This window comes from Callorhinus ursinus, unplaced genomic scaffold (genome assembly GCF_003265705.2).
Source record: "Callorhinus ursinus isolate GAN/ISIS: 27379988/994484 unplaced genomic scaffold, GSC_fseal_2.0 scaffold10, whole genome shotgun sequence".
Lineage (NCBI taxonomy): Eukaryota > Metazoa > Chordata > Mammalia > Carnivora > Otariidae > Callorhinus > Callorhinus ursinus.
Genome location: NW_027397072.1, coordinates 67,476,956 through 67,497,924, shown reverse-complemented (window position 1 = coordinate 67,497,924; position 20,969 = coordinate 67,476,956). Strand labels below are relative to the sequence as shown.

General features: G+C 37.4%; 1 protein-coding gene across 4 annotated transcripts in view; it reads right to left on the bottom strand.

Annotated features, from left to right (window-relative positions):
- Window positions 1–2,129: 2,129 nt before the first annotated feature.
- The window catches only part of ASB3 (ankyrin repeat and SOCS box containing 3), a 103,504-nt gene continuing 84,664 nt past the window's right edge, over window positions 2,130–20,969 (bottom strand). For all 4 annotated transcript variants that reach the window (XM_025868848.2, XM_073897718.1, XM_025868846.2 and 1 more), the window contains 2 exons: window positions 19,683–19,816; window positions 2,130–4,010 (listed from right to left, as the gene is read on the bottom strand). In XM_025868848.2, the coding sequence (XP_025724633.1) occupies window positions 3,805–4,010; window positions 19,683–19,816 (340 nt within the window). In that variant the 3' untranslated portion in view covers window positions 2,130–3,804. The remainder of the gene's footprint in view (window positions 4,011–19,682; window positions 19,817–20,969) is intronic.

The following is a 20,969-nucleotide window of genomic DNA, read 5'->3' as shown; positions in this document are numbered from 1 at the left end:
TTTACTGGTTATTCTCCTAAATTGTTAGATCTAAAACACTTGACCATAGGGGCAACTGGGTGGTTCAGTCAGTTAAGCACCTGCCTTGGGCTTAGGTCGTGGTCTCAGGGTCCTGGGATCGAGCCCCACCTCAGGCTCTCTGCTCGGTGGAGAGCCTGCTTTTTCCCTCTCCCCCCTTGCCCTCCACTCGTGCTCTCTCTCTCTCAAACAAATAAAATCTTTTCAAATTATAATTAAAAATAAAATACTTGATCATAAAACTGAAAATGGCCACATTACTAGCAACTTCACCAGCAACTTAAAATCTTCCCACAATAGCACTAGGCACCCACTGGTAAAAATTGTACAGAAAGTTCCTTTTCAAACAAATATTTTTCTTTTTTTTTTAAGATTTTATTTATTTATTTGACAGAGAGAGACACAGCCTCGAGAAAGGGAATACAAGCAGGGGGAGTGGGAGAGGGAGAAGCAGGCCTCCCACCGAGCAGGGAACCTGATGCGGGGTTTGATCCCAGGACCCTGAGATCATGACCTGAGCCGAAGGCAGACGCCCAACAACTGAGCCACCCAGGCGCCCCTCAAATAAGTATTTCTATGACTAATGAAGAAATATAATTAGGGGAATATACCTTTGAGAATACAGAGGAGTATAAAAGTGAAAGGCAAACTGTTAGATGGATTTTCTCAACTTCTTTCTATATCCCATGCTCATGGAACTACCAAGTCACCTTTTCAGAGATGTGGTTATTTACATTTGTACTAGTTATTATTCATGGTACATTTTTGAGGACCAAAAAATTATAGTAGAATTTTAGGTAGTACTCAGTCAAAAATACTCATGTTTTCAAAGCTATACCTGACCTAATACTTGAAGATCTATAAAACATCATGATTTTCACACAGGCTTACAGATAGATGGCCTTAGGTGGGAAGAACAGATCTAAAGTTAGAGGTATCAACTGGTCATGTGACATAAATATGCCACCTAGGCTCTCTATCAAGGATTATCACTGACATGGGTGGTCATGGAACACAAAAGGAGTGTAACTCATCTCTGGGAACTAGGGCCACCAGCAAGGTGCACATTAAGACACTTGCTACTAGGCAAAAAGGAAACTTGTTATATTTGTTTATATATGTTTATATTATATAATATATATAAACATATGTTTATAATATGAAGAAATATATATTTATATTATAAAGAAACAATGTTCAGTTTACCACTGTTCCATCAAATGATCATGGGAAAACATCCTATGACAGGAAGTACCAACAGGAAATAAAGGATAATACAGGATCGTTTTGTGCGTGTGTGTGTGTGTGTGAAATCTTGACAACTGTTATTAAAACTGATCTGTGTCCTGGTCTAGTAATAAGTACCATTAGAGAACTATGGTACTACAGGGTTCTTCATGCGGTTCTCTGTGACTTTAAAATGAGAGCCTGAGTGGCTCAGTCGGTTAAGTGTCTGCCTTCAGCTCAGGCCATGGTCCCAGGGTCCTGGGATTGAGTCCCACATCAGGCTCCCTGCTCAACAGGGAATCTGCTTCTCCCTCTGCCTGGTTGCTCCATCTGTTTATACTCGCTCTCTCCCTCTCTCGAGTCTCTCTCCCTCTCTATCAAATAAATAAATAAAATCTTTTTAAAAATAAATAAATAAAACGAGAGTATTAAAAAATATATATATTTTTAAAATAATAATAATAAATAAAAATGGAGAGTATTAAAGCACCATTGTTCATGTAGGGCAGAGCTTATGGTTCACACTAACCAGAGGTATCATTTTGATCAGAAGTTGCAACTACAGGGGCGGCTGGGTGGCTCAGTTGGTTAGGCGTCTGCCTTTGGCTCAGGTCATGATGCCAGGGTCCTGGGATAGAGCCCCACTTCGGGATCCCTGCTCAGCAGGGAGTCTGCTTCTCCCTCTCCCTCTGCCCCACCCCCTGTTTGTGCTTTCTCTCACACTCTCTCTTAAATAAAATCTTAAAAAAGCTGTAACTATAACTCACTACCTGTAGATACTTTCAGATCTCTCACTGAATCCTTGCCGTAAGTCATAAAAGTCATAAATATTTTATTATAAAGTAATCTAAAAGATACATTGTATACAGTAAGTAAAATTATTCATGTTTGAAATAACAAGGGCTTTTAAAGTCTCTGAAATACCCATTTTCAGATTTTTAAGAACAAGAGCTCAATGATGTTATGGATAGTTTAATTTTTATTACACATTTGAACATGAACAAAAACACATGTAAACATTCTATGTGCATTTGGCCCTAATAATAAACCAGTTATGTTCAAAATTGGAGACCTAGGGTTTGGAAAAATAAAGATTAGAACAACATTTAAAAATTACTACATGGTAAATACATTCTTGGAATTTCTTTATTAAGTATCAGAATTTCCACCTGGTTTTCCATATCTACACTAATTTCTGCTATATACCCACATTCAAACTCTATCTCCACCCACAGGCAGCAACTACAGCTCTAACTTGCACAGAGTTCAGTCATCCCTCTAGACCTTAACAAGGCTCCATCATTTGGTCTGTCTTCATCACTGCTTGTATCAAACAGCAAAGGCCTATCAGGGATGGACTTGGCTGACACACTCCCATCTATGTCAAGCCACAGGATCCCATTAGGACAGAAGACTTGCCCCTCCTGTGGACCCAATTTCTAGCTGTCTATCATGACAGAAATGCTTTCATAAACTTTCTTTTAAGGTTGGTCCCGACAGCATCTTACCACAGCTCACCTGATCCAGTGTTTAGTCCTCTCTGACCATAGATTCATATTGAGCATCTGGAAAACCAGTAAGGTGGTGTCTCATTAACCTAGAATTCTGAGGTCTAAATTTCATAGGATCAAGGACTATGTGACAACCTATCTAGATAATAAAAGGAAGAACACGGTAATATTACTATAACTGGCAATCATTCATAGGATCAAAGCTGCCCTCAGATTTGGAGGCTAAATGGAGCTCGAATGTTTTATTTGATACTAAGTGACTCAGAAACACACAGCTTTCTTCCCCTCTCAGTCTCCTGATTTGTATTCTAAATATGGTAAAATCCTCCTTTATTTCAATACTGACCTAATTTTTTTCAACTGAGCCTATTTTTGAGTTTAAGTCTATTCTTGCCTTTGCAGAAATGGGAGTTTCTTTCAGCCAAAGAGAGTATCAAGGAACTGAGTGGGGGGGGGGGAAGGGGGAACCAACAAAAACAGCAAAATTATTCATTTTCCATTTTCTTTTTTTTAAAAAAAGTTCTCCCCTGAGTTTATCTGTGAAAAGCCAATGAGTAGAAATTCTTCATAAAACTGACTGAATTAAGAGATGAGAACGGAATATAAAATAGTTTTTTATAAACATAAAAGATAGTCAACCTCAAATAAAGTAATAATAATAGATTCAACCCCATTGTGTGTGCACTTCCAGGAAAGTTTTACGCATTCCATTCTAAGCTCCTAGCCCTAGGCAAACACAGAATCATAGGTGGAAATATGCCACGGTCAGCACTAGAAGCAGCATCACAGAATAAAGCAAAAAATGGTTCAGTCAATGAATCTGTAACAAAAATGTGCTGGTGATGAATCTGTAATAAAGTAACATAAGTGAGGTTTACAGTATTTTTTTACCAGGAAACCCAATTGTAAACATGTGCATTTAACTACTGCCACCCCCCCAAACCTAACCAACCACACAAAAATCATCTTTTATGACTATAAAATCATGAAGAATTTGTACTGCATGGCTCTTTGTTTTGGTGGTTTTCAGAGTAAGACATGAGCTGCATTAAGTAGCTTCGCTGATTTCTCCATCTTGAGTAACTGCCAGTTCTGGAACTTCATTCATCCTCAGAACCTCTGCATAGAGCAAATAATTATGTAGGCTTCTGGGAAGTGGCAACTGACAGATAAAATTGTCAGACCGTAGGTGTTCTGGTTTTACACTGGACCGAATTTCCAAACGACAAAGGTGGGTGAGGGACGGAACAGAGGCTGGAGAAACAAAAAAAGGAAAGATGAAAAACTTTTTTAATTTTCTTTTTTAAATATTTCCAATTCTTTGGAGAAAGCATATGTTACTTAGATTACTTTTGAAAGATTCGTTGGGTAGGGATGACCACAACAAACTTTATTTATTCCTTTTATTCTTTTTATAGCCTTCACCCGGCTCCTCTCTCTCCATTTCCTGGCCATACATTGAAAGTCATTTCAGGGCCATAGAAAACTAAATGTTCACCTTCTAAAGATGTGGCAATACCAGTTGGTACTTAAGAAATGGGTGAACTAATTTTAGAAATGATAGAAACTTACAGCAGCAAATACCATATCCTTCTGACTGTTGCATTGCAAATGGTCTCTAGACCACCATATCAAGTGAATGAGTGAGTAATTTGCACAAGTTTTCCTCTCTTTATCCATGACACAGAATGAAAATTTAAAACTGACACAGAGAGAAAAGGAACACTTATTGAGTACCTGTTATGCCACATCCCCATACACCTCACAAACATTACCTTTCTATCTTCATTAACCCTATGAGGTATATATTATCACGCTCGTATAGAGGTAAGAAACAGAGGTCTAAAGAGGTTTACATAACTTTCCAAAGGTTATACATCTTGTACACGGTAGAGCCAGGATTCAAACTCAAGTGCCTATAACCCCAAAGCATGCACACACTTAAAACTACTGCTGCCAAAAGCTAATTGCCAATTAAAGGATGATATAGATGTACTTAATTAAGAATCATAAGATAATATTTCATTTTTTAAGATGAGAAGTGTTAACTAAAGAAGCTAATGTTGGGGTGCCTGGGTGGCTCAGTCAGTTAAGCGTCTGCCTTTGGCTCAGGTCATGATCCCAGGGTCCTGGGATCGAGCCCCGCATCGGGCTCCCTGCTCAGCGGGGAGCCTGCTTCTCCCTCTGCCTCTGCCCCTGATTGTGCTCTCTCGCTCACTGTCTCTCAAATAAATAAATTAAAAAAAAAAAGAAAGAAGCTAATGTCCACAGAAACTCAGAGTATTAAAAACAACTATTGGTTTTATGTGTGAATCAAATCTAAAGTCTTTTATTAGTCTAAGAAATCTTTTATAAATCCTCAAGAAATGTAATAGTGATTAACAGACCAGGATCAGAGCAGCAGCGGCAAGTACTATCATCGGGAGCCCAGCTGATATCAGACCAGCTGGTCTGACTCCAAGGCCACGGTTCTGTAAACTAATAGCCTGTAGGACCTGCCATTCCAATTCTCTAACATCTTCAACACCTTCCAAACCACTGAAGTTAATCCATCATCTAAATTTTAAAGATTTTATTTATTTATTTGGCAGAGACAGACAGCGAGAGAGGGAACACAAGCAGGGGAGTGGGAGAGGGAGAAGCAGGCTTCCTGCTGAGGAGGGAGCCCGATGCGGGGCTCGATTCCAGGACCCTGGGATTATGACCTGAGCCGAAGGCAGACGCCCAACGACTGAGCCACCCAGACACCCCTAGCTAGAGGATTCTTAATGCCTCACCAGCTTCTCTGACTTGATAGATCACCAACTTACAAACTCCTCAGGCTGAGGACAGCTCCTCTGGGGGCTGCCCCACAGCCTCCTGCAGTGCCAACAAGCCTTTCCAGGCCATCTGACTACACCACTGTAGCACCATCTTCAAAGCTAAAGAAACCATTTATTTGTTTATATGTATGTATATGTAATATGTATGTGGAAATTTAATCATTTGTGATCAAGCCCTCCTGGACCAGTTACACATTTGCTTGAGAAGTTTAAGTAACTTGCCCATGTTGACACTGTACATCAACAAAGTAGCTGATATTAGATCCAAGTGATTTGACTCCAAGTCTAGGGTTCCTTAACGTTTGAAAAGCCCAAAATAATTCCCTAACATCTTCTAAGCCACTGAAACTATTGTAAGTTTCAGAAGATCAGACATTGGTTACAATTTTAATTGTACCACTTTCATTTTTCTCCTGTGAGCACAAAAGATCAATGGCATCATGAACAGTTAGAGGGAAGAACTATATTCACTTGAACTGAAGGGAGTCTTTTATCTGCAGATTATTAACATAGACAATAATATACACCTCAGTGACATCTTAGTTTAATATGCCAGTGAATACTAAGGGAACTTTATAATCATATATGCAATATTTCAAAACTCACAAAATTCTTATGAAAGTTTTAGTGATGCATAGTATTTCCAGATGTTACCACTAGACTGAGAGAGGATCAAGCCATGCCTTGAATTTATAATATGAAATAGCCCAGAAGCTGTACATATGTAAAAACATACTTTCATTAAAACCAGATTTTAATTTGTTAAATACATCTCTGTCTTCTTGGATTATGGCACTGGTCGTAGCCTAGAAAATGAAATCTGAAACCATGCTAAATTTTTTTTTTCATTTTTTAAATTTTATTATGTTATGTTAGTCACCATACATTACATCATTAGTTTTTGATGTGGTGTTCCATGATTCACTGTTTGCGTATAACACCCAGTGCTCCATGCAGTACGTGCCCTCTTTAATACCCATCACCAGGCTCATCCATCCCCCACCCCCCTCCCCCCTGAAACCCTCAGTTTGTTTCCCGTAATCCATAGTCCCTCATGGTTCATCTCTCCCTCCAATTCCCCCCCTTCATTTTTCCCTTCCTTCTCCTAATGTCCTCCATGCTGTTCCTTATGTTCCACAAATAAGTGAAACCATATGATAACTGACTTTCTCTGCTTGACTTAGTTCACTTAGCGTAATCTCCTCCAGTTCCATCCACGTCAATGCAAATGGTGGGTATTCATCCTTTCTGATGGCTGAGTAATATTCCATTGTATACATGGACCACATCTTCTTTATCCATTCATCTGTTGAGGGGCATCTCAGCTCCTTCCACAGTTTGGCTATTGCGGACATTGCTGCTAGGAACACTGAGGTCATGCTATACTTTTAAAGTCACTTTTCTGACCCAGTCATATTCAATTTAGTATATTAAACCTAGTTTATCTAAAGATCCATTAGCAGACAAACAACCTTTATCTTTTCATTCCTATACAGAATTCTTCAATTTTGTTCTTTTTGTTGTTGTGTACTGACAGATCAAAATAGAAGGCTACATGTTATATGAAGTTTTATTAAAATGAAAAATGTAAACCAAATCCCACAATTCTTAATTCATTATGCTTATTAATGCCAACTTTACTATAGCACAGAACTACATGTACATCATACAATCTATATTTTCCACAACCAATCATCTCTAGTCTGCCCTCATGCCAATATTCAAATGATCTATCTGCCTGCACTGTATTTCTATGGTTCTTCTGCATGGCTTTCCACATCAAATGTATTCATTTGACTTCTGGGCCATCTAGTACAATTTATATTTCCATCATTAATATACTGTCTTTCTGGTTGGCTTCCATCCTTTGCTCCCAGTCTTTCTTAATTCACTAGTACAGTCTCTCTCTCTCTCTCACTGATTACAACCAAAAACTCTAGACAACACACAAAAAGCAATTACCTGAGGGTTCTGAAAAATAAATAACAGACAGATTAGGGCAGGAAATCAAAACATGGAGAATGACCAATAGAACAGCAATATATAAAATGAATGGAAAGAGCACCATATAGTAAAAAGACCTGTCTGGAGTTCAGAAGCCACTATTAACAAGTTTGTATGACCTTGGACAAGTCATTTAAATACTTTGACCTTGAGTTCTTCCTCTGTAATATGGGTATAATGCTTCATCTATAAAATGGACATGATGACACCTCTCTGCAATCAAAGTTTGTTGATAAGGTTCAAGTTAGAACACATTTGCAAAAGCATTTTATAAACTATAAAATAACATACAAATCCTAGACACCATCTAATCCAGTGATCTCCAAATGTTCTGACTGCACACCCAATGAGGGAAAAGTCTTTCAGTAAATAATCCCAATGTGTAGATACTTAATATGTATATACTATTAAATTAACATTACCTATACTATAAAATACATAAAATTAAAAGAATACACTGAAATAAGATATACTTTTTAAAAATGTTTATTATTTTACTTTTACCAAAAATATTAATAATATTTTAACAAGAGCAAGGTGACTGACTAAGCTTTATAAATTTAATTCTTAGTGACTTGGCAATTCCAAGATTTGGTTCTAGGTTCAGTTTATTTCGATACTTGGTTACAAGGGCTGATGTAGCTAAAAAAAAATCTTAAAAAAGGATGGGGTCCAAATGGGAGGAATACATTGTAGCTTAGTTGAACTAATCAGGATACTATCCGATCCCACCTACCAATTATACAAAAGTTTTTATCAAAATTTATCCAGTAAATTTCCATTTTTTCTGTTATCAGTTTATAAGCTAATTAGAAAGTTTGGCTTCTCTTAAGGAGTTGATCCCATTTACAATTGCACCCAAAACCATAAGACACCTAGGAATAAATCCAACCAAAGAGGCAAAGGATCTGTACTCAGAAAACTACAGAATTCTCATGAAAGAAATTGAGGAAGACACAAAGAAATGGAAAAACATTCCATGCTCATGGACTGGAAAAACAAATATTGTGAAAATGTCTATGCTACCTAGAGCAATCTACACATTTAATGCAATCCCTATCAAAATACCACCAACTTTTTTCAAAGAAATGGAACAAATAATCCTAAAATTTGTATGGAACCAGAAAAGACCCCAAATAGCCAGAGGAATGTTGAAAAAGAAAAGCAAAGCTGGTGGCATCACAATTCCGGACTTCCAGCTCTATTACAAAGCTGTCATCAAGACAGTATGGTACTGGCACAAAAACAGACACACAGATCAACGGAACAGAATAGAGAGCCCAGAGATGGACCCTCAACTCTATGGTCAACTAATCTTCGACAAAGCAGGAAAGAATGTCCAATGGACAAAAGACAGTCTCTTCAACAAACGATTTTGGGAAAATTGGACAGCCACATGCAGAAAATGAAACTGGACCATTTCCTTGCACCACATACAAACTCAAAACGGATGAAAGACCTAAATGTGAGATAGGAATCCATCAAAACTCTTGAGGAGAACAGAGGCAACCACCTCTTCGATCTCAGCTGCTGCAACTTCTTCCTAGAAACGTCTCCAAAGGCAAGGAAAGCAAGGGCAAAAATGAACTATTGGGACTTCATCAAGATAAAACGCTTTTGCACAGCAAAGGAAACAGTCAACAAAACCAAAAGACAACCAACAGAATGGGAGAAGATATTTGCAAATGACATATCAGATAAAGGGCTAGTACCCAAAATCTATAAAGAACTTATCAAAATCAACACACAAAGAACAAATAATCCAATCAAGAAATAGGCAGAAGACATGAACAGACATTTCTGCAAAGACGACATCCAAATGGCCAAAGGACACATGAAAAAGTGCTCAACATCCCTCGGCATCAGGGAAATACAAATCAAAACCTCAGTAAGATACCACCTCACACCAGTCAGAATGGCTAAAATTAACAAGTCAGGAAATGACAGATGTTGACAAGGATGCGGAGAAAGTGGAACCCCCTCCTACACTGTTGTAGGGAATGCAAGCTGGTTCAGCCACTCTGGAAAACAGTATGGAGGTTCCTCAAAAAGTTGAAAATAGAGCTACCCTAGGACCCAGCAATTGCACTACTGGGTATTTACCCCAAAGATACAAATGTAGTGATCTGAAGGGGTACATGCACCCAATGTTTATAAGAGCAATGTTCTCAATAGCCAAACTATGGAAAGAGCCAAGATGTCCATCAACAGATGAATGGATAAAGAAGACATGGTATATATGTACTGTGGAATATTATGCAGCTATCAAAAAAAACCCAGAAATCTTTGCCATTTGCAACAATGTGGATGGAACTAGAGGGTATTATGCTAAGCGAAATAAGTCAATCAGAGAAAGACAATTATATGATCTCACTGGTACAAGGAATTTGAGAAACAAAACAGGAACATAGGGGAAGGGAGGAAAAAATGAAACAAGATGAAACCAGAGAGGGAGACAAACCATAAGAGACTCTTAATCTCAGGAAACAAACTGAGGGTTACTGGAGTGGTGGGGGGTGGGAGGGATGGGGTGGCTGGGTGATAGACATTGGGGAGGGTATGTGCTATGGTGAGCGCTGTGAATTGTGTAAGACTGTTGAATCACAGACCTGTACCTCTGAAACAAATAATACATTATATGCTTAAAGAAAAAAAAAGATAGTAGGAAGGGAAAAATGAAGGGGGGAATTGGAGGGGGAGACGAACCATGAGAGACTATGGACTCTAAGAAACAAACTGAGGGTTTTAGAGGGGAGGGGGTGGGGGGATGGGTTAGCCTGGTGATGGGTATTAAAGAGGGCACGTTCTGCGTGGAGCACTGGGTGTTATGCACAAACAATGAATCATGGAACACTACATCAAAAACTAATGATGTAATATATGGTGACTAACATTAACATAATAAAAAAAGTTTGGCTTCTCTACATGTTTATTAAATGCATTCAAAACCCAAGGAAACGGTTTCCAAGTATTTTAAATGTGTCAATATGAGAGTTTTTCTAAGTAACACACATTGTTTTCGGCAAGAAAATCACTTAACAATAGAAGTATTTCCCAGTATCTGTTTTCAGAATCATCTCCCCAAGCAAAGCTTTCTTTCAGAAAGTGGTTTCTTTCTCACTCAGTTAAAATGTCATCTTTACCTTAAATCAACAGAATTTTTAGAAAATATACACTAGGTTTCATACTACTAATAACTATTTATGTCCAAGAAAAAGAAGATTAAGAAACATTAGAACAGTGATATTTTAGCAAAAAAAAAAAAAAAAAAGTATAGGGGCGCCTGGGTGGCTCAGTTGGTTAAGCGACTGCCTTCAGCTCAGGTCATGATCCTAGAGTCCTGGGATCAAGTCCCACATCGGGCTCCCAGCTCAGCGGGGAGCCTGCTTCTCCCTCTGACCCTCCCCCCTCTCATGCTGTTTCTCTCTCTCTCAAATAAAATATTAAAAAAAAACAATTTAAAAAAAGGTATATAATCCATCTTTAAGTTTGAGGACTCTTAAATATTGTGTCATAGGAGAATGAGCAAACCTCTATATGTACAAACAATTATTGTGGCACTCCTATCACAATATAAAGTACTACAAAGACTCTAATATATTTCAAAAGTCATGTTTTTAGGAAGTTATCCACCACGGTATTACTTTGTGCTGTTCCAGTTCAACTTCTTTGCTGTGTTAGCCTATTAGTGGTGTAATAAACTCATTTCATGAATGATGTTATCTCCATTTCCTAACATCTACAGAAAAGTAAGCTGCCCCATCAGTAGTGATTCTTACACAGATTTTCCAAAAAACATTTTTCCAACCCATGTGGATACGTAAGTACAAAGCATTGGGCCATGTGTGTTCAGTTGCGGGGGGGCAGGGACAGCGACAAAAACTCAATTCTTACAACTACATCACTAGTAGAGAAAAGACAAAATGAAAGGGAACTTAATCATTGATAAGCAATTTCATCTTCCTCTTTCCCATCTTTAGAATGCCTCTCTGGAGCATGGAATATTTGCAAATTACCAAAATCATCAAATGAAAGAATGAATCATGGTCTCAGAATCTCCTAGAAAAATCCATTCTTCATTACCCTACCCTGTTTAGGGTATTATAACACAGTAATCTGAGACAAGAGGAAAAAATGAGACTCAACGTTATAAAGCAAATTTTAACTGCCTCTAAAACTTTTCCATAAAGTTCTCAGGAACCCCCAATTCTACCATAAACAAACTCACCTACATCTAGAACACTGTAGAGAAAACTCTCTCCACCTCTGTCCTCAGAGAAGCCTGATCTTCCCAGGGAAATTAACTTCCTTGACCAATTTCTCACATAGAATTTTCTCATTTTTCCACCCCTGTCACACCTACCACAAAGTCTAGGAGGCAAATGTACCATTCTCATGGTTCTGCACCAATTCCAGACCCATGGCTTTTTGTCTTTAAATTCCAGCATACACTACTGCCTATCCTTCCAGACTCCGCTCTCCCTTACTGCCAATATACCCAATCTTTAATATCATGGAGACCTCAGGTCCCCCAACTCCTCCTGCCGCTGGTCTATCCTTTCTCACGTCCTTTCCTATTCAGACTAGATTCCAGAAGGCCCATCACTTATGTTATTTTATCATCCTTAATTCTTCTCTCTCTGCTCTGACAATCCCCAGATCAATGTAACCACTCTCCTGCACCTCAAGACAGAAAGTGAAGCGATGCTGGGAAAAAAATGATCCCATAACCATATGAGCTAGTACCACTTGCAACGTCTACCAGGTCTGTAGGGTTGCACAGGACCTCCTTCTCTGGCCCCCCCATTCACTTCCCACAACAACCATTCTCAACCATCCCATTCCCACCCAACTGTCACTTCAGTCTCCTCAGCATCATTTCCTTCCTACTTCAAAGTGAAACAGGAGGCCTTCAGGGCCCTCTTTCTCTGAAGGCCTAGTTCTCCAACTATAAACTTACCTCGAACCATACCACCTTCTTCTCAAACAAATGGGCCTATTTAAGGCTAATCCCATCTCCCTCTGGCTTACTTGAAACCTTATTACATAAATAATCACTTTTATCTAACCAAATCTTTAATGTTGTTGTTGTTTTTACAAACTGAGACCCCTTAATCTATAAAACATGTCAAGCCTCTGCCATGATCCTGCTTCTTTCCCTTTAGCCACTGCACTAAAGAACTACGCTTGCTTTATTTCTTCATTCATAAATGCTGTCAGTGTCTAACACAGAGCTGACATGTAATTAAAGAATCCACTCACTAAGGAATTAGTGGATATAAACAGCGAGATCTGTAAATGTCCACCTATAGAAATACTTATGGGATAGCTTCTCTTCACTGAAGACTTCTGCCTGTGGTCCATATTTGTAACTAACTAAAATTACAGACTGAATGATTAAAAATTCTCAAATGAACAAGCTATCAGGAGTTAAAGCTTCTATTCTAATTGCCTTTCCACCTTAAAATAGATATTTTGGGTCTAGAAAATAATTTTTTGTTTTAACTGGGATACAGCTGTCCCTAGGGTCCACCTGCACACATATCCAATGCAGTACACATCTAGGAGGAGTAAGATGGACTTTCAAATAATATTGGTGACCTGCTACCTGGAATACTTTTAAAAATACTGTTTTAACTGCTCTAAGGCAACACTTTCTCCTCTCTTAGCTTACCAACAGACTACTGACAACATCAGAACAGTTTTAACGGCAAAATGTCCCCACAACTATGGCTACAATCTAGTAAGAACTTCCCCACCACACACACACACACACACACACACACACACACAGAGAGCCACGTGGATTAGTAAGAAATGCTATGTGAAGCTACACTTGGATTAGTAAGAGGCTGTGTGAAGCTAAAATTATAAATGGGCATATGGAATCTTGTTAAAATTTTAAGTTAACTATAAATTTCTCACTAAAAAAACCCAAAACTAAGTCTGGCTCTTAAATCTAACAATAAGGGCCGTCTGTAGTACATTTAAGGCATGATTCTGCTGGAGTGATAAAGGCCAACAATATGGCTGGAATCTTGGAGGTCAAGTTTCCTACTCTATATATAGAAGATCACATGTTTAATTTTTCAAGATGAAAGGCAATTACTGTTGGGGTTCTTAGTGATAATGCCTCAAACCAGAGGAAATGCCTCTAGAGTTAAAAACCACTGTGGACAGTGGCTTCTGAATCTCACCAAATATTGAGCTTTATTAATTCTATGGGCATGGTCCCTGTGACTAGACACAATACACCATTTTTCCTGTAGTTTTAAAAGCATAACTCTTTACTCCACATATTTTCCTGATCCCTACCAAATTTAGAAACCTTTTAATTTACTGAACATTTTATCTCAAAACTTCAAGTTGGGGTTTTGCAAGTCAGTATTTAAAATAAGCAGCAGGTGGGTTTTAGTTGAACTATTCCACCACACAGCATTTGTATAAATACTCATTACCAAGTACACTACTACATTATCTGTAGCTTTTATTGACCTTTCCTTGGACATGGACTCTGGGGCAGGATTTAGTTATGGATTAACTGGGTTACCAGGCTATGTTGTGCTGTGGTAACATATAAATACTAAAAACCAGCATCTTAACACAACAAAGGTTTATTTCTTCCTCATGCAAAATCCTCCTCGGGCCAGGTGATTCTCCAGGGCAGGTGCCTGAAATGACAACTAAGTGTTTCAGGTTACTTCCACCTTGGGTCACCATCTCAAACATGCTTTCACATTTCCTCAGTAAGAGAAGTGAGAGCACAGAGAGCTCACACCCAATGAACTTTGATCACTTACACCATTCACATGATAATGGAGGCTGGAAAATTCAGTCTTCCTGTGTTCCAAGGAAGAGGAATGACAAAATCCATTGTAAAAATTATGTGAGGTGGGTTCTATTGAAGAAACCAAGGCTCAGAGATATAAGTAATTTCTCTATAGCTAGAAACTAGTGGACGTGTGTCTACTTAATTCCAGAGCTCAAATCTTTTAACCATTTTACTTGGCCCGATGTCCATGCAAAAACTGAACCATATCACTACCATGAGTGTCAAAGTAGCACAGGAATTAAAACTCTCCATTAGCCTGAAATAAGGTTGTGCCACACCTCCCATCTTTTTAACAAGTAACTTAACGATATAAAAGATACATCGCAAGGGGCATCTGGCTGGCTCAGTAAAGCAGGGCATTCCTGATCTCGGGCTCAGGAGTTCAAGCCCCACATTGGTGCAGATTATTCAAAGTAAATAAACAAACAAACTTAAAAAAAAAGATATATCTTGAAAGATGTATCTTCAAGAAAAGAGATTCACCTTTTGCACAAGATACATGGTCTTGCTATAGATAACAGAAAAATGTTCTTTTAAAACTGGATACATTTTATTACCATAAACTAGAAATGGCTTGAGTAGACAACTGGAATGCTAGTTAATTATTACCAAAAAGGTATACTTCAAACTTACACCATGTTATATGTCAATTATATTTCAATAAAGCTGGGGAAAAAAATATTACCAGAAAGGATTATAGCTATTGCTAAATTTAAATTGTTTCTGGTAGTTATTCCTCAATTTTTTAAATGCAAATATAACACTCTCTTAAAATAAGGTGCTACATGTAGTCAGTTTGGTGTACTTACTGCAGGCAGAGCTTTATCATGAAGAATACACGAGGAAGGAACATTGCTCCAAACCATGAGTACTGTTCAAAGTTTCAAAGGAAACTCTGGTTGTGGATATTTGCTCAGTCCACCATATTTAGCAAGGAGTTCTCATAATGTTCTTTGGGTTTCACAAATAGAACACTTAACCTATCACAAATCAACCTTTATTTTCCATTTTTATTTTGCTTCTACTTTGAAGCTCGACTATCTCTTAAAAATATGTTCTCAACTCAACCTGCAACACAAAATAGCTTGTTCTCTGATACTTCTTAGGTAGTATAATTTAGATTCACTGCTAACTACTACTATTATTACTATTACTGAGTTGGGTCATGAGTCCCAGCCCCATGTAGGGTGTACAGATTATGAAAATAAATAAATGAACTTAAATTAAAAAAAATTTTTTTAAAGAAATTGAGTTTAAAGATACACTATTTAGAGAGAATTGCTGAAGAACATATATAGGTCATCCACTCCTCCAGATATTACAAATCCAGCCCTGGTCAAGTCAGAGCAACAGATAACTTAATACCTGGATGACAATGTACTGATCCCTTAAGAACTACTTCTATTGAATTATAGTTTGGTATGATAGCAAGAGCCCACAGTGAAGACTGGTAAAATAAAGTCCCAAGAAACCATGGCTGTCAAGATATTGTCTAGAACACTGTCCATTATGACAACCAAGAATATCAGTACTTCTGAGCAATAAGTCTGTTTTATATTATGAACTCTGTAACCTAGTGTCAATGACTAGAGAGCTTAGTCAGAGTCAAACTTATAGCCTATCCACAGACAAGTCTCAGATCATCATGCTTTATGCTCTCCCTGACTCCATTTTATATCCATCCCCAACATTACTTTTCATTTTTCTTTTGCTTTCACTTTTAACTTCTGCTTTACTGTTTTGTGATAATCTACATGTACAAACTACTTTAAATCCTTTTTAGAACAAAGCAGAAGAACACTGAAATGAATAGATCAAGAGAGTTTCCTGGGGCCCTTTTAGAACCTTTGTAGAATCCAGATTCATATAATACTCTGGATAGAATTGTACGTATTTAATCACTACAGGGGGGATGAACTAAGCCAAGTGCTTTCATCCCTAAGAATTTAATTACTTAGACTTTATCTTGGACAGCTGGCAAGGGATTGGCAAATTTTTTTATTAAGAAGTCTACTACTATATGGTTAAAATGATGTTTCTAAGAGGTATATATATATATATACATATATACCATCTATAAGGCACATGGTTTTAAAAATTATCATTAAAGCTATAAACTTTAAAAATAAAAAAAACTACAAATCTTAAAAAAAAAAAAAAAAGCTGTGAACAGTCAGTAAATTTTACCTGGTATACATTTCCTTTCTAATGCAAAAAAAAAAAAAAAAAAAAAACTTCTTGAAGACAAATCTGACTTAATGATTAAAAGATGAGCAGCAAGGGAACTAGCTGTCTTTTTTATTTATAAACTATCAGAGCAACTTGCTATTGCCTTATGAAGGAAAAAGGTAAGGAAAGGAGTGTTTTGACAAAGTAATGGCATCTCCAAGACCTGAAAAGGGCCTAAAAAAAAAGGAGAAAATTCTTTCCTTAAGATAGATTCTAGCATACCTAATGAGCTATGGAGCTGAAATTATGTGGGGGCTCACTAATAGTTGTAGAGCTGCAAGAAGCATCTTTTCCAAAAAATTTAAAGAAATATATTGACAATGTAGTTTCTACTACCATCATAAGTTACTGGAAAAAGTGGGTAAAAGCAAGACTGTCATACATTTAAGTCAAGAGTTGTTTTTCTGGGTTCACTCCCATTGGTGTTAAAAACATTGGCCATGCTTCTGCTCACCAGAAATCCTGCAGCTCAAGACCCAAATAAAGATAACCTATATACAGAAATGGAGTGTCAGGGTGCCTGGGTGGCTCAGTGTCCAACTCTTGATCTCAGCTCAGGTCTTGATCTCAGAGTCATGAGTTCAAGCCCCTAGCTGGGCTCCATTCTGGGCCTGGAGCCTACTAAGAAAGAAAGAAGAAAGAAAGAAAAGAAAGAAAGAAAAAAAAAGAAAAGAAAAGAAAAGAAAAGAAAAGAAAAGAAAAAGAAAGAAAGAAAGAAAGAAAGAAAGAAAGAAAGAAAGAAAGAAAAGAAAAGAAAAGAAAAGAAAGAAAAAGAAAGAAAGAAAGAAATGTAGTGTCCTGAAAACTGAAAGGAAAAGGGAAGCTGAGTATATTGAGAGAGAGCCTTGAACTACAGAAAGGAAGAAAAGCATACTCCTACTGGAAATTCAGACAACTGAGTAGATGGGCATATCTTTTCCTCAGCCTTATTAAAAATCCGACATTAAATGGCTCCCATTACCTGCAGAAGAGGAACCAATAAAAGTACACCTTGAGAGACCAATATAACTAGGAGGAAGAATGCAAGCTTTTCCTAAGTAGTGTGCAATAAGAACAGGGTTAAAAAGGCTTTCCATGATAGGAATTAAAGGCCTTCCTAAAACTGGACAACCCAAGAGACAATGTAGATAAGTTTCCCAAACTCAGCACTACTGACATTTGAGGCCAGATAATTCTTTGTCGTGGAGGGCTGCCCCGCACATTGTAGGATGTTTAGCAGCATCCCTCACCCCTACCCCCTAGATGACAAGAGCCCCCTTATCAGTTGTGACAACCAAAAAATGCTGGCAGACATTGCCAAATATCAGGGGCAAAATCATTCCTGTTGAGCACAACTGCTGTTGATGAAACAAGTAACAAAGAGCTGCCAAGAATAACTCACAACTCTGGGTCAAGAGCTCCCAAACCATTCCACTTCTCAAACCAGGATACAGAAGGAACAGCAGGACTAGTAGGAAAAATGACAAGTTCAAATTTTGGATATGTCAAAAAAAAAAAAATTTTTTTTTGGATATGTCAAAATGTGGGATACCAAGTAGAGATGTACAAAAGGCAGTTGGATACATGGGAATGGAACCAAGAAGTTGGCCAGAAAAGCATTAGCTACATTAGTACCTCTGAGAAGGACTTTTGCAAATCTTCAGCCAAAATAAAATCCTCTTAAGAGATACTGATTATTACCCTACACAAGCTCTACCTAGTGACTAATTAAACAAGAAACCCTTGATGGATTTAGTCTACTGCAGGGTAATGTACTCAAGCACAATTTTTACCTTCATCTGGACAAAGCTGCCATATGTTAAAGTCTTCAGAGTAAAGTCTCACATATCTTTACTAATTGATACCCTGCAATAATTTTCCCATTTGGCATATGCTCCCTCATTTGACTTTTGTTCCCAAATCCATTGTCCCATATTCTATTTTGAAAAGATACTTGTTCTCTGCTGCTTCAGATACATATTAATAAAAGAAGATGCAATTCTCAACATTAAGAGTTAAATGCAAGTAAGTTTTCCAACATTATCATTAAAGAAATTCTGTATGAAAAGACTCAGACTCCAAACATTACTTTTTTCTTCAATAGAAAACTCTCTAAGAGTTTGAATACACCTCAGTTCAAGAGCATATTTTCCTGAATGTCTGTTTTTGATTGAGAAAATTTACTTATATGTAATTTTCCAAGAAATTACAAGACACATTTCTACATATGCATAAGTTCACTTGTTAAAAATCTATTCAACGTGTTTTATGAAGAGCTACATTTCATGCAAAATAGCAGTGAAGAAATAATTTTCCTAACTTAAGACATATAATCTGTTTAACAAAATATAGTTAAAGTAAAATAAATCTGAATAAGTAAATAGGAATACTTTGCAATATATTATGTTTAAACTGGTTTCCTTGTGTAAAATCTTCTACTGTATGCTTTTTTTAACTAACTTAAAAAATTTTAATTTGTGAAAGGAAGTTGAGAATTTGTTTTAAAACAGTCATTTAAAATACCAATCAATTCACAGAATTTTCACCAAGCTCACCTTGATAGTTATACCAACCCACTGGCATGCATTCAGTAAGAACAGGTATAAATAAGGGACGGTAATACTTCCTTTTAGAGATGATAAATTATTAAAGAGACAACACAAATCCACACACACTCCTAAGAGGAAAATTAGGTTTAGCATTTTTCTGATCACAAACTAAATATTCACTAACAACATTTTTAGGACTCACTTTTGTTTACATAATCCTTACTAGAAATAAAAGGATTCATTAAATAAAAATGTCAGTAAATACCTATTTTTTGTTATATGTCCTTTAAGCTAAACTTACCAAATCAGATATGATTTTTGTTGAAGGAAATTACTATGATCCCCCGCCACCATTACCACAGCCCCATCCTTTCCCCACATAAAGAAAATGCAAATGATGCCCAATTTAATATATGTTCTCCAATGACTCTGATCATTTAAAATTATAACATAGCTAGAGGAGGAAGAGAAGAAAAAGTAGTGAAACATGTTTAAAATTGTACTTTCTTACCAATATGTTGCTGCAGAGCCCAAGAGGAGTTTGAGGCACGAGTGGAGAGCATCTTTTCAACAGTTGGAGGAAGCCTCCTCCAATTGGTGAACTCCAAAGTGAAGATAAGGGTGTCATCACTGACTGAGTCAATCCTATATTGGCAAGATGTTAACATACCATTAGACACAAGAGGGTTCATCCTGAAAACAAACACCACACAACTATTCTTACAACATCGCAGTATAGAAGGAAGAGCGAAAACTGGGGCATAGAAATAATCGTGTAACTGAAGGCAAATTCAGTGGAAATGAATAATCATCTACAGGTTCCTATAAGAAAATGAATCGACTATGTGTATAGTTATCGAGTAGATGACCAGAGAATCTCTACACTTGTAGAGGATAGGAACTTTCCTTCCCATTCCTCAGCAGCAGTGGTAAGAAAAAGAGAGACAGTACCAGCGTCATCAGTGGATTTGCCATTACCTCCTCCTACTCGAACCATCTTGCTGAACCTAGACTGGTCACCCTCACAGACTCACAATTTAATAGCCCTGAAAAGATAAAGCCCAAACACGCAAAGTTAACTCTAAACGGAATATGTATGCGAGAGATGGCCTTTTTCCGTCCAACTCTCAGGCACGTACAATTGTTCCCCTCTAGGAACCTTCCCCACTACAGATTCACTTCTAGAAGATGTACCAAAATAAGTTTTGTCTTTAAGGACTGAAAGGCGTTCAAGACAAACAGTTCTTCCTCTGTTTTTTCAAAATAATACCAAGTTTTTCCTACCAACCCAGCCAGAGGAGACTTCCCCGAAATTTTATAAGCACTTGAATCCTACTGAACAGAGCATTAGTCTAAGAAAAGTTCTGGTTTCTAATACCACCTCTCCTACTTACAAACATGTTGCCTAAATTCTTTAAGCCCTAGATTATGGTCTCTAAAATGAGAATACTACTTAACCTGCCTATTTCAGGGGAGTATTGGAGAAAATAATATGAAACAATATAGTAAACATAGTTTTAAGACAAAAATGTTACATAAATATTTGCTATTACTAGAACTGGTCTGAAATTTTCAGTATTACATTTTTGATAGGGCTTAAAATATTATACATATGAAATTTAGTCACAGCTTAAAGGGAACTCCAAATTCTAACAGGATTACCTATCTTGTACTCAACTAGATACTCCCCTACACTATCACATTGTCTGAAGAAAAGTAAAATGATTAGGGCTTCTGGTAATTACTTCAGAAATTCTTTCCAAGGTTGCTTTTTTGAAGACATTACTGAGCAAGAACT